Source organism: Heptranchias perlo, chromosome 12 (genome assembly GCF_035084215.1).
Source record: "Heptranchias perlo isolate sHepPer1 chromosome 12, sHepPer1.hap1, whole genome shotgun sequence".
Taxonomy (NCBI): Eukaryota; Metazoa; Chordata; class Chondrichthyes; order Hexanchiformes; family Hexanchidae; genus Heptranchias; species Heptranchias perlo.
In genome coordinates this window covers 40,475,491-40,489,476 of record NC_090336.1, presented here as the reverse complement: position 1 = coordinate 40,489,476, position 13,986 = coordinate 40,475,491, and the positions used below count along the sequence as shown (strand labels likewise).

Below are 13,986 nucleotides of genomic sequence, written 5' to 3'. Positions count from 1 at the left end.
TTCTGGAACATCCTGCTGAACAGCATTGTGAGAGTAGCTTCACCACATGGGCTGCAGTAGTTCAAGAAAGAGGCCTACCACCACCATCTCAAAGGCAACTAGCGATGGGCAATAAATGCCAGCCTTGCCAATGGTGCCCACATCCTGAAAAATTCTAATAAAACATGTCCATCACATTTCAGGTGTGTCACATTTTATATATATATATGTCTATAGATATATAGATAGATTATAGGTATATAGATAGATATTAATAGATAAATATTACACAGGCAAACAAATAGCTATAGATATATATAGGTTATAGATTTTGAACTCCTGTGTATAGACTCCATTGAGCATTTAGAATGTTATTTACAACATAAAACAACACAATTGAAATCCTATTTATTACTAGCTTGTTGAATATTTTAACCTTATTATGCTATATTTTTCACAAAGAAGCTCCAACAAGGTGAAGGCAAAGATTTAATTTTGAATAAAAAAGTGATTACAAGTTGAGCTGGCTGCTGCCTGAGGATGGTGCATGGTCTGAAGATGGTGCCAGCTCATGTTAGCACTGACCCGTATCTTCACTCAATCAAGGTTAAAGTTGACTGGTAGCTGAAGGCTTTTGTCTCCAGCCATATGCACTCCTTCCAAACTTGTACATTAACCTTCTATCCACCCGTTCCAGAATCCCAGTTTTGTAATAATGTCTGAAAAGCAAAATAAAATGAAGTGAGCTCTTGACCCAATAAAGGAGAAGCCGTCATTGTAACATTTAGTTCCCTTTCTGAAACGTGTCAATCAAGTATTAATGACTGTATTTAGCTACCAGTGCTTAACATAGATTTTCTGCTGCTGTGCTGCCATAATTGCATCGAAAGTGTGGAGGAAACCCCTTTATGTACATAAACAGAGTTTCCAACACACTCTCGGCAAAGTTACCGTGGCGGAGGAGGAGCAGCTCTGAGGAAATTCTGGGCATTTGTCTTTTCTTTTGCAATGTATTGAATTATCTTCCCTTTCCCCGTTCACTCTCGGCACCATGTGCCATCCGCAACCACAGAGAGGATGGACAGGCAGCCTCTTCCCAGACATCTGCCAGTGTAATTCTGTAACCAGCCGCTGATCTGCTAAAGTGGTCTGTGGTGACTCTTGTGCTGATGTTCATTAATCCTGGTGGGGAAGTTCCTACCACCTCTCCAACCAAATTTATTGTTAAGTTTATTGTGTATATCTACTCAGGTTGAGGTGTTTTGGGGCAAGAGAATGGAACATGTCAGTTTTGTTGACTCTGCCCTAGTTCTACCGCACTGATAAATAGTTTCAGGAGAGCTTAGTGTCCTCCTTTTCATATAGAATCATAGAATCATAGAAAATTTACGGCACAGAAGGAAGCCATTCGGTCCATTGTGTCCGCGCTGGCTGAAAATGAGCCACCCAACCTAATCCCATTTTCCAGCACTTGGTCCGTAGCCATGTAGGTTACGGCACTTCAGGTGCACATCCAGGTACTTTTTAAATGAGTTGAGGGTTTCTGCCTCTACCACCCTATCAGGCAGTGAGTTCCAGATCCCCTCCACTCTCTGGGTGAAAAAAATTGTCCTTAGCTCCCCTCTAATCCTTCTACCAATTACTTTAAATCTTTGCCCCCTTGTTATTGACCTCTCTGCTAAGGGAAATAGGTCCTTCCTGTCCACTCTATCTAGCTCCCTCACAATTTTGTACATCTCAATTAAATCACCCCTCAGCCTCCTCTGTTCCAAAGAAAACAACCCCAGCCTATCCAATCTTTCCCCATAGTTAAAATTCTCCAGTCCTGGCAACATCCTCGTAAATCTCCTCTGTACCCTCTCTAGTGCAATCACATCTTTCCTATAAAGTGGTGACCAGAACTGTACACAGTACTGAAGCTGTGGCCTAACTAGTGTTTTATACAGTTCCAGTATAATCTCCCTGTTCTTATATTCTATGCCCCGGCTAATAAAGGAAAGAATTCCATATGCCTTCTTAACCACCTTATCTACCTATCCTGCTACCTTCAGGGATCTGTGGACATGCACTCCAAGGTCCCTCACTTCCTCTACACCTCTCAGTATCCTCCCATTTATTGTGTACTCCCTTGCCTTGTTTGCTCTCCCCAAATGCATTACCTCACATTTCTCTGAATTAAATTCCATTTGCCACTTTTCTGCCCACCTGACCAGTCCATTGATATCTTCCTGCAGTCTACAGCTTTCCTCCTCACTATCAACCACACACCCAACTGCATCTGCAAATTTCTTAATCATGCCCCCTACTTTTAAATCCAAATCATTAATATATACCACAAAAAGCAAGGGACCTGGTACTGAGCCCTGCAGAACCCCACTGGAAACAGCCTTCCAGTCACAAAAACACCTGTCAACCATTACCCTTTGTTTCCTGCCATTGAGCCAATTTTGGATCCAACTTGCCACTTTCCCTTGGATCCCATGGGCTTGTACTTTTTTGACCAGTCTGCCATGCGGGACCTTGCCAAAAACCTTGCTAAAATCCATGTAGACTACATCAAATGCACTACCCTCACCTACCCTCCTTGTTACCTCCTCAAAAAATTCAATCAAGTTAGTCAGACACGAACTTCCCTTAACAAATCCATGCTGACTGTCCTTGATTACTCCGTGCCTTTCTAAGTGACGGTTTTTCCTGTCCCTCAGAATTAATTCCGATAATTTGCCCACACCGAGGTTAGACTGACTGGCCTGTAATTACTCGGTCTATCCTTCACTCCCTTTTTAAACAACGTTAGCAGTCTTCCAATCCTCCAGCACCACGCCTGTATACAGTGAGGATTGGAAAATGATGGTCAGAGCCTCCGCTATTTCCTCCCTTGCTTCTTTTAGCAGCCTGGGATACATTACATCCAGCCCTGGTGATTTATCTACTTTCAAAGATGCTAATCCCCTTAATACTTCCTCTCTCACTATGTTTATCCCATCCAATATTTCACACTCCCCCTCCTTAACTTCAATCCCTGCATCATCCCTCCCTTTTGTGAAGACAGACGCAAAGTATTCATTAAGAACCATACCAACATCTTCCGCCTCCACACATAGGTTCCCTTTTTGGTCTCTAATAGGCCCCACACTTCCCTTAGTTATCCTCTTGTTCTTAATGTATTTATAAAACATCTTTCGTTTTTCCTTGATTTTACTTGCCAATATTTTTTCTTGCCCTCTCTTTGCTTTCCTAATTTCCTTTATAATTTCACCCCTGCACTTTCAATACTCCTGTAGGCTTTCTGCAGTATTGAGTTCTCAGTGTCTGACCTAAGCTTTCCTTTTCTGCCTGATCTTACCCTGTGTGCTCCCTGACATCCAGGAGGCTCCAGAATTGGCAGTCCCACCTTTTTTCTCTGTGGGAACATGTTTACTCTGAACCCCTTGAATCTCCCCCTTGAATGCCTCCCACTGCTCTGACATTGATTTATCTTCAAGTAGCTGTTTCCAGTACATTTTTGCTAAATCACTTCTCAGCTTAATAAAATTGGCCTTTCCCCATTTGAGAACTTTAACTCCTGTTCTATATTTGTCCTTTTCCATAATTATGATAAAACTAACTGAATTATGATCACTACCATCCAAATGCTCTCCCACTGCTACTCCTTCCACCTGCCCAGCTTCATTTCCTAAAACCAAATACAGAACTGCCTCCTCTCTTGTTGGGCTTGCTACATACTGGCTAAAAAAGTTCTCCTGAATACAATTTAAGAATTTTGTGCCCTCTATGTCCTTCACACTTTTTTTTTTATTCGTTCATGGGATGTGGGTGTCACTGGCGAGGCGAGCATTTATTGCCCATCCCTAATTGCCCTTGAGAAGGTGGTGGTGAGCCGCCTTCTTGAACCGCTGCAGTCCGTGTGGTGAAGGTTCTCCCACAGTGCTGTTAGGAAGGGAGTTCCAGGATTTTGACCCAGTGATGATGAAGGAACGGCGATATATTTCCAAGTTGGGATGGTGTGTGACTTGGAGGGGAACGTGTAGGTGGTGTTGTTCCCATGTGCCTGCTGTCCTTGTCCTTTTAGATGGTAGAGGTCGCGGGTTTGAGAGGTGCTGTCAAAGAAGCCTTGGCGAGTTGCTGCAGTGTATCCTGTGGATGGTACACACTGCAGCCACAATGTGCCGGTGGCAAAGGGAGTGAATGTTTAGGGTGGTGGATGGGGTGCCAATCAAGCGGGCTGCTTTGCCCCGGATGGTGTCGAGTTTCTTGAGTGTTGTTGGAGCTGCACTCATTCAGGCAAGTGGAGAGTATTCCATCACACTCCTGACTTGTGCCTTGTAGATAGTGGAAAGGCTTTGGGGAGTCAGGAGGTGAGTCACTCACCGCAGAATATCAAGCCTCTGACCTGCTCTAGTAGCCACAGTATTTATGTGGCTGGTCCAGTTAAGTTTCTGGTCAATGGTGACCCCCAGGATGTTGATGGTGGGGGATTCGGCGATGGTAATGCCGTTGAATGTCAAGGGGAGGTGGTTAGATTCTCTCTTGTTGGAGATGGTCATTGCCTGGCACTTGTCTGGCGCAAATGTTACTTGCCACTTATCAGCCCAAGCCTAGATGTTGTCCAGGTCTTGCTGCATACGGGCACAGACTGCTTCATTATTCGAGGGGCTGCGAAACTGTGCAATCATCACCGAACATCCCCATTTCTGACCTTATGATGGAGGGAAGGTCATTGATGAAGCAGCTGAAGATGGTTGGGCCTAGGACACTGCCCTGAGGAACTCCTGCAGCAATGTCCTGGGGCTGAGATGGTTGGCCTTCAACAACCACTACCATCTTCCTTTGTGCTAGATATGACTCCAGCCACTGGAGAGTTTTCCCCTTGATTCCCATTGACTTCAATTTTACTAGGGCACCTTGGTGCCACACTCGGTCAAATGCTGCCTTGATGTCAAGGGCAGTCACTCTCACCTCACCTCTGGAATTCAGCTCTTTTGTCCATGTTTGGACCAAGGCTGTAATGAGATCTGGAGCTGAGTGGTCCTGGCAGAACCCAAACTGAGCATCAGTGAGCAGGTTATAGGTGAGTAAGTGCCGCTTGATAGCACTGTCGACGACACCTTCCATCACTTTGCTGATGATTGAGAGTAGACTGATGGGGTGGTAATTAGCCGGATTGGATTTGTCCTGATTTTTGTGGACAGGACATACCTGGGCAATTTTCCACATTGTCGGGTGGATGCCAGTGTTGTAGCTGTACTGGAACAGTTTGGCTCGAGGCGCGGCTAGTTATGGAGCACAAGTCTTCAGCACTATAGCCGGGATGCTGTCGAGGCCCATAGCCTTTGCTGTATCCAGTGCACTCAGCCGTTTCTTGATATCACGTGGACTGAATCAAATTGGCTGAAGACTGGCTTCTGTGATGGTGGGGATATCGGGAGGAGGCCGAGATGGATCATCCACTCGGCACTTCTGGCTGAAGATGGTTGCAAACACTTCAGCCTTGTCTTTTGCACTCACGTGCTGGACTCCGCCATCATTGAGGATGGGGATGTTTACAGAGCCTCCTCCTCCCGTTAGTTGTTTAATTGTCCACCACCATTCACGACTGGATGTGGCAGGACTGCAGAGCTTTGATCTGATCCGTTGGTTGTGGAATCGCTTAGCTCTGTCTATAGCATGTTGCTTCCGCTGTTTAGCATGCATGCTGTCCTGAGTTGTAGCTACACCAGGTTGGCACCTCATTTTTAGGTATGCCTGGGGCTGCTCCTCATTGAACCAGGGTTGATCCCCTGGTTTGTTGGTAATGGTAGACTGAGGAATATGCCGAGCCATGAGGTTACAGATTGTGCTGGAATACAATTCTGCTGCTGCTGATGGCCCACAGCGCCTCATGGATGCCCAGTTTTAAGCTGCTAGATCTGTTCTGAATCTATCCCATTTAGCACGGTGGTAGTGCCACACAACACGTTGGATGGTGTACTCAGTGTGAAGACGGGACCTCATCTCCACGAGGACTGTGCGGTGGTCACTCCTACCAATACTGTCATGGACAGATGCATTTGCGACAGGTAGATTGGTTATAACGAGGTCAAGTAGGTTTTTCCCTCGTGTTGGTTCGCTCATCACCTGCCGCAAGCCCAGTCTGGCAGCTATGTCCTTCAGGACTCGGCCAGCTCAGACAGTAGTGGTGCTACCGAGCCACTCTTGGTGGTGGACATTGAAGTCCCCCACCCAGAGTACATTCTGTGCCCTTGCTACCCTCAGTGCTTCCTCCAAGTGGTGCTCAACATGGAGGAGGACTGATTCATCAGCTGAGGGAGGACGGTAGGTGGTAATCAGCAAGAGGTTTCCTTGCCCGTGTTTGACCTGATGCCATGAGATTTCATGGGGTCCGGAGTCAATGTTGAGGACTCACAGGGCCACTCCCTCCTGACTGTATATCACTGTACCGCCACCTCTGGTGGGTCTGTCCTGCCGGTGGGACAGGACATACCCAGGGATGGCGATGGAAGAGTCTGGGACGTTGGCTGAAAGGTATGATTCTGTGAGTATGGCTATGTCAGGCTGTTGCTTGACTAGTCTGTGGGACAGCTCTCCCAATTTTGGCACAAGTCCCCAGATGTTCATGAGGAGGACTTTGCAGGGTCGAATGGGCTTGGTTTGCCTTTGTCGTGTCCAGTGCCTAGTGCCTAGTGGTCCGATGCCGGGTGGTCCGTCCGGTTTTATTTTTATTATGACTTTTTTTAAGCGAGATTTTATAACTGAGTGGCTTGCAAGGCCATTTCAGAATCAACCACATTGCTGTGGGTCTGGAGTCACATATAGGCCAGACCGGGTAAGGACAGCAGGTTTCCTTCCCTAAAGGACATTAGTGAGCCAAATGGGTTTTTACGACAATCCGGTAGTTTCATGGCCACCATTACTGGTACTAGTTTTTTTAATTCCAGGTTTTATTTAATTAATTGAATTTAAATTCCCCAGCTGCCGTGGTGGGATTTGAATTCATGACTCCGGATTACTAGTCCAGTAACATAAACACTATGCTACCGTACCTGTTTGTATCCTAGTTAATATTAGGGTAGTTGAAATCCTCTACTATTTCTGCCCTATTGTTCTTGCACTTCTCAGAAAGGTCACCATTTTTAAAAATTAGTTCAGTTGTGATTTGTGCACGGACATGTCTCTAACAACGTGAACTGAACAGTGTCCTGAAAAATCCCTCCCAATCAAAATTAAAATGCACCTACTCACAACCTTCCGACTACCAACCAAGACAAACTGACAATTACCATTCTTTTCTGTTTTGAAGTGCAGCTAAACATGCTGTGCTACTTGTTGGAGAAGCGCATTGTTACCTCAGTGCCCTGCTCAGTTTCTCATAGGTCATACGCTCATTCTTTTTTCTTTGACCCCACAGTTTTGCCAGAGAATTGGACTTTATGACTTTGAAAATGCCTTCATTTCTGTCTTCCCATTCCAAAATGCCGATGCTTTCTCCAGGAGACAAGAGAAGATCTCGAACAAATTCCCAGAGATGCTGACTTTGCCAACCTTAGGGAGAAAGCAGGAATAAGAATCTTGTTTACCAGGATATCTTATTATGTCTTGGAGAATTCAAATATTCTCTCTTCTACATCCAATTTAGATAATAGGTTGGTTAACAGCAACGTCAGTTTCATGCCTAAATGGTTAGTTGTACTGTGCTCTAAAAACTAATAACTTACTTGAATCAATTTTAGTTTGGGTTTTGTGGAATATTTTCACTATTTGAATATGATTAAAATGGAATTCACCTCTAACTCATTGTATTCAAAATATGTGACTTTACTGTTCAAGTGAATTACACAGCCAACGGAACTGCATGGTGACTTATTGTCCTGGAACAATAACACAATATAAATTCAGTAATCTACCAGTCTTTCTGACTGATCTCATTTCTACGCTGTCCCTGATTCAGAGCTGCCTGCCCAAGTAACACGCTTACCTTTACAACTACTCCACCATTAATATTCTATAGGATTTTTGTTGCAAAAATCTCAAAAGCTTTCTCAATCCACTTTGTCCACAAACTTCTAGTCCAATTCAAGCAGGAAGTCATGTGTAGCCCTGAAATGCATGACTGGCATGGAACTCCACCAATGGCAACAGAGCTCCAGCATGACGCCAGCATGCGGATCCATCAATGATGAGTGTGGGGCCACACAGCAACTTATGCGTTCTTTTTAAAACTGATCGTAGTGTGCACTATTTGAGTCAATGGGATAATGACACTGATTTACATGGAGAAGTGGACAATAGGTTTCAAACATTAATTACCAGCATTAAGCTTTTGGTTGGCATATAATTTGACCCTGGCAATGACCCTTGCTCTCAATGTGTCTTGGAGTGTATTTTGTAACTGGTGAAATCACTCTATTCATACAAATCTCAAAGTGTAAGATGCTTGTCTTGGTATTCTAACAGCCATCACTACAAAAGTAATCTACACACCAGTGGGTTTCAAACCTTTTTTGTGTGGGGAACTCCTGCAAACGCTGGCACATTCACAAGAACCCTCTGCAAACAATGGGATGCTCCCTGGGACCTTCTCAAATATTAAAACACTTAGCAAACCCTTGCTGACTCCCTCAAATATTGACATTGTACCGGGGACCTCTTGCAAATATTGGAATGCTCCCAGGGACATCTCAAATATTGATACGCTCTCATGGATCCCCTTAACTATTGACACATTCCCACAGCAAACATTGGCATATACCAAAGGAATTTGTGTCTTACCTCCCAAAAGACAATGTTAGCTACCCAAAGGAAAACAGTGCTGTCACTGAAGAAAAAGTATTTTATTAGTTTATAGCAACAGAAAGAACAGGCTAATAAGTCAACAAATGCAGAAAAAAATAAAGAATACAAAATTCTCAGGGCGTTCAGCCCCTGATGATTTGAAATCTGATGATCTCATGAACCCCTAAAATTCCCTTACAGACCCCCTAAGATCTTTGGGCCCCTTTTTGGAAACCTAGATATTAGAGAGACAAAGAGAAAAATATAAAGTAATGTTTTATAAGCAGAGCATATAAAAGCCAGTGTGTCCTGGAAAGAGTTAAATTGATCTGCGTTCTTTTGTGTTCTGGTTTCATTTCATCACAGCAGTGTGATTAATCTTCTGTATATTAGTAAGAGCTATGGGCTCTTGTGTCGGCAAGCATCTTGTTTGCTTTTAGCAGCAAAGTACAAATGTTCAGGTACCTTATAAGTATGAAAACATCATCACCTCAGAAACCCAGGTAGATTAATAATTACAGACCAGCAACTGTAATTTACATAATAAATGCCTCTTAAAAACAATTCCCAGAAACTTTTCAACTAATCTTGAGGGGGTGGTAGCCTAACCTGTTGAGCAAGTTTTCCTTGCACAAAGTAGCCTTAAAAGGTAGAGTGTGTAAAGGTGCTAACATATCATACCAACCTGTTCAGTTTGGTGGGAGCTGGTGTAAACAATGAGCTATCAGAAATGGCCCTTATCTGAGAATGACTTTATTAGGTTTCAGTTACAGGTATTAAAGCATATTAGTAACTGGATTATTTATTTGATATTGTGATCATTTAGCTAGAACCTACTAGTTCCCAAAAGAGATCCTCATTCTTAAAACACTGCTCTCAGAATTTGCTTCATGAAATTCATCTACAACAACAAATTTATGTAGGTCAGCAAGGATTAGATTGATCAGCAACCAGGATTTTGTGTTGGACAGGGCACAGCTGGCAGAGTTTTGGATGATTTAGAGTTTGTGTAGCATGAAGCTCAGGAGACAAAGGAGGATTGGTGCCCCAGAGATGACCATACAAGGTAGGAGGAGACATTATTGCTGGAAATGCACTGGCTGCAGTGGGAGAAGTAGAAGTGGAACCACACAAGGGAAGCCCCATGGCAAATGGACCATGGAGGAGGGTTTTTGAGAAATAGAGGGCTAGAAATTGGGCCGTGTAGCGCCCATTGTTGTGGTGCTACGCGGCCTACTGAAGTTCCAAAATGGCGTCTGGGATGCGCACGCACACTTCTAGTGTAACGAGCACCGGTCGCCATCTTGGTAAAGGGGTTTGCGCAAGCTCAGATAACAAACGCCAGCAGTTTGTAAAGTAAGGAGAATATGCGTTATATTAGTGTGCAATGCTGATTTAAAGGCATAGACACGATTTTGGCACTTAACACTGCAACCAACTCACTGTCTTAACCACAACCAGCTAAACATGTCCTAGAGTGCCTGGAGAACCCCCCACCAGCGCTATTTAAAGGGACCATGCAGGATTTACAGGTTAGTTGCTTGATAATTGCTTCTGGCTGCTGATGAATTTGCGCCTGTTTTTGGAGATCTCCTATACTTGAATACTAGGACTAGGGGACATAGCCTAACATTTAGAGCCAGGACTTGCAGGAGTGAAATTAGGAAACGCTTCTACACGCAAAGGGTGGGAGAAGTTCAGAACACTCTTACGCAAACGGTAGGTAATGTTGCCTCAATTGTTCATTTTAAGTCTGAAATTGATAGATGTTTGTTAACCAAGGGTATTAAGGGATATGGGGCTAAGGCGGGTATATGGAGTTAGGTCACAGATCAGCCATGATCTCATTGAATGGTGCAACAGGCTCAAGGGGCTAAATGCCACTGCCACTCGCTGCCTCCTGTTATGCGCCACCTTCTTCTGCAAGAAAGCGGGACGTGTATCAGTGAGTGTCCTGCAGGATGTTTGGGTGATGTGCCTGTCATGGTTGAATAGCTGCCAGTGTGTGTGACCTATGACTTGTGGTGTGCGGTTTGCAACAGTGTGAGGGTGAGAGGAAGCATCTGATTGGAAGAATTGAGTACTGATTGAAAGAGTTTGTTGGTATGTGAGTGATGAGGGGTGTAGTGCGTGGAGCAGTGGATGCAGCTAGTGGTGCAGTTGGTAGGAGATGCCACTTGACAGTTGACCTCACTCCTTGGCCACTCATGTCAAAGCATGAACTTCTTCCTGCACTGCATCCATGTTTGTGGTGTTATGTGCCTGGCATTGACTTTGTCCCGTACTGCCTCCCACTGCCTCGGGAGCAGATGTCTGGAGGGCCTCTTGCCTTCCTGTGGATATAGGAAGCCCCTCCTTCTGTCCACCTCTTGCACCAAAGCCTCTAGTGCATCATCAGAGAAACCTAGTGCATGCTATCTCGCAGGCCTGGTACATTCTCAGATCAGCAGATTGGTGAGGTCTGGCATGCAGATTGGAAGATGTGGGATTCAGTAGCATGCAACGTTTATTCAATTTTTTAACATAACTCAACAGTTTGTAAACATGCAATTGTTACACACTTGTTCAAAAATGGGTGTAATGATAAACCCAGCAACTATAGGCCAGTCAGTTTAACCTCAGTGGTGGGGAAACTTTTGGAAACGATAATCCGGGACAGAATTAACAGTCACTTGGATGAGTGTGGATTGATTAGGGAAAGCCGGCACGGATTTGTTAAAGGCAAATTGTGTTTGACTAACCCGATAGAGTTTTTTGATGAGGTAACAGAAAGGGTAGATGAGGGCAATGCAATTGATGTGGTGTATTTGGACTTTCAAAAGGCATTTGATAAAGGGCCGCATGGTAGGCTTATCATCAAGATTGCGGCCCATTGAATAAAGGGGGCAGTAGCAACATGCATACAGAATTGGCTAAGTGACAGGAAACAGAGAGTAGTGGTGAACAATTGTTTTTCGGACTGGAGGGAGGTGTACAGTGGTGTTACCCAGGGGTCGGTGCTGGGCCCACTGATTTTCTTGATATATATTAATGACTTGGACTTGGGAGTACAGGGCACAATTTCAAAATTTGCAGATGACACAAAACTTGGAAGGGTAGTAAACAATGAGGAGGATAGTGATAGACTTCAAGAGGATATAGACAGGCTGGTTGCACATGCGGACACACGGCAGATATAATTTCGAGCAGAAAAATGCAAAGTGATACATTTCAATAGGAAGAACAAGGAAAGGCAATATAATCTAGAGGGCACAACTCTAAAAGGGGTACAGGAACAGGGAGACCTGGGGGTATATGTGCACAAATCATTGAAAGTGGCAAGGCAGGTTGAGAAAGTGGTTAAAAAAGTATTTGGTATCCTGAGCTTTATAAATAGAGGCATAGAGTACAAAAGTATGGAAGTCACGATGAACCTTTATAAATCACTGGAATATTGTGTCCAGTTCTGGGCACCGCACTTTAGGAAAGATGTGAAGGCCTTAGAGAGGGTGCAGAAGAGATTTACTAGAATGGTTCCAGAGATGAGAGGCTTTAGTTACATGGACAGACTGGAGAAGCTGGAGTTGTTCTCCTTGGAACGGAGAAGGTTGCGAGGAGATTTGATAGAGGTTTTCAAAATTATGAAGGGTCTGGACAGAGTAGATAAAGAGAAACTGTTCCCATTGGCGGAAGGATCAAGAACCAGAGGACATAGATTTAAGGTGATTGGCAAACAAACCAAAGATGACATGAGGAAAGACTTTTTTACACAGCGAGTGGTTAGGATCTGGAATGCACTGCCCGAGGGTGTGGTGGAGGCAGATTCAATTATGGTCTTCAAAAGGGAACTGGATAAGTACTTGAAAGGAAAAAATTTGCAGGGCTACAGGGGTAGGGTGGGGGAGTGGGACTGGCTGGATTTCTCTTGCACAGAGCCGGTGCAGACTCGAGGGGCGAATGGCCTCCTTCCACGCTGTAACCTTTCTATGATTCTATAGGGACGGGACCTGCATCCGTGCTTTACATGTGCGATGTCTGATCTCCGTTCAGACTCCATGCGGACCTGTATTTTATTTTTTGCAAATAAGAGGTACAGACTGCCTTTAAGAGGTGCGAGCAACTCACCGCAGATTGGGATGCCCTTGCTTGTGAGAAGTGGAGAGAACGGAGAAACGGCGAAAATGGAGAAATGGACGCAGATAGGGCTCCACGCTGCGCATCAATCAGGTAAATGAAGTTGCAGCACCAATCTAACGTTGGTACCACCGGGCACGGGCTAATCACGCACCACGATGCCAACGCCTGGATTCGGGGGTTAACTAATTTAACCCCCCCCCCAAGTCTGGAGGTAATGAAAGCATGGATAAGGTTTTAGCTGCCAAGTATAAGATAGTAGTGAAGGCAAATGACGTTGCAGAGATGTAAGTAAGCAGTCATGATGGTGGCTAGAGTATGAGGTTCAGCTCTAGGTTATGCAGGACACAGAGGTTACATACAGTTTGGTGCAGCCAGTGGGGAAGGGAGATGAAGTCAGTGATGAGGGTATACAGTTTTTAGCATGGGGCAAATACAATGGCCTTGCTCTTCCCAATGTTCAACAGGAACAAATTCTAACTCAACCACACCTCAATGTTAGAAAGGCAGCCAGACAGCACAGATTTAGTCTGGAATCGAGGGAGGATGCAAGATAGGATGTGGGCAATGGAATTTTGGACAAGTTGGAGTTTAAATAGGGTGGAGCGCAGGAAACTGGAGAGGAGCGCATTGGAGAAATTGAGTCTGGAGGTAAGAAAACTATGGATGAGGATGTCAGCAGTCGTGGTGAGATAAGAGTAGAGGCAGGCAATGTTGTGAGGTGAAAATAAGTGATCTTGTTAAGGAATTTGAAGATCAGTTCAGTGTTTAAAGAGATGTTGGTGCACCATCTAACACGGGTACAAAGTTCTTAGTCTGGCATCAGTCTTCCCCATGTTCAATTGGAGTATGTTCTGGCTCATGTATGACTTAATGTTGGACAAGCAGTCGAACAACACAAAGACAATAATGACATAAAAGGTGATGGTGTAAAGGTAGGGTTGGGTGTCATCAGCAGACCTATTGAAACCAAACCCACACCTACAATTAATGTCTCTAAGGGGCAATATGTAAGTGAGTAAAGGAGAGGTTTGAGATGGAATCTTGAGGCACACCAAAGATGACTGTGCAGAGGCAGGAGGAGAAACCATTGCTGGAAATGTGCTGACTGCTTTGGGATAA

At 44.5% G+C, this 13,986-nt stretch overlaps 1 protein-coding gene across 1 annotated transcript in view; it reads right to left on the bottom strand.

Annotated features, from left to right (window-relative positions):
* Positions 1–306: 306 nt before the first annotated feature.
* The window catches only part of ehf (ets homologous factor), a 28,905-nt gene continuing 15,225 nt past the window's right edge, over positions 307–13,986 (bottom strand). The window contains exons 6-7 of the mRNA XM_067993522.1: positions 7,326–7,521; positions 307–698 (exon numbers count right to left, since the gene is read on the bottom strand). Of these exons, the coding sequence (XP_067849623.1) occupies positions 587–698; positions 7,326–7,521 (308 nt within the window). The 3' untranslated portion in view covers positions 307–586. The remainder of the gene's footprint in view (positions 699–7,325; positions 7,522–13,986) is intronic.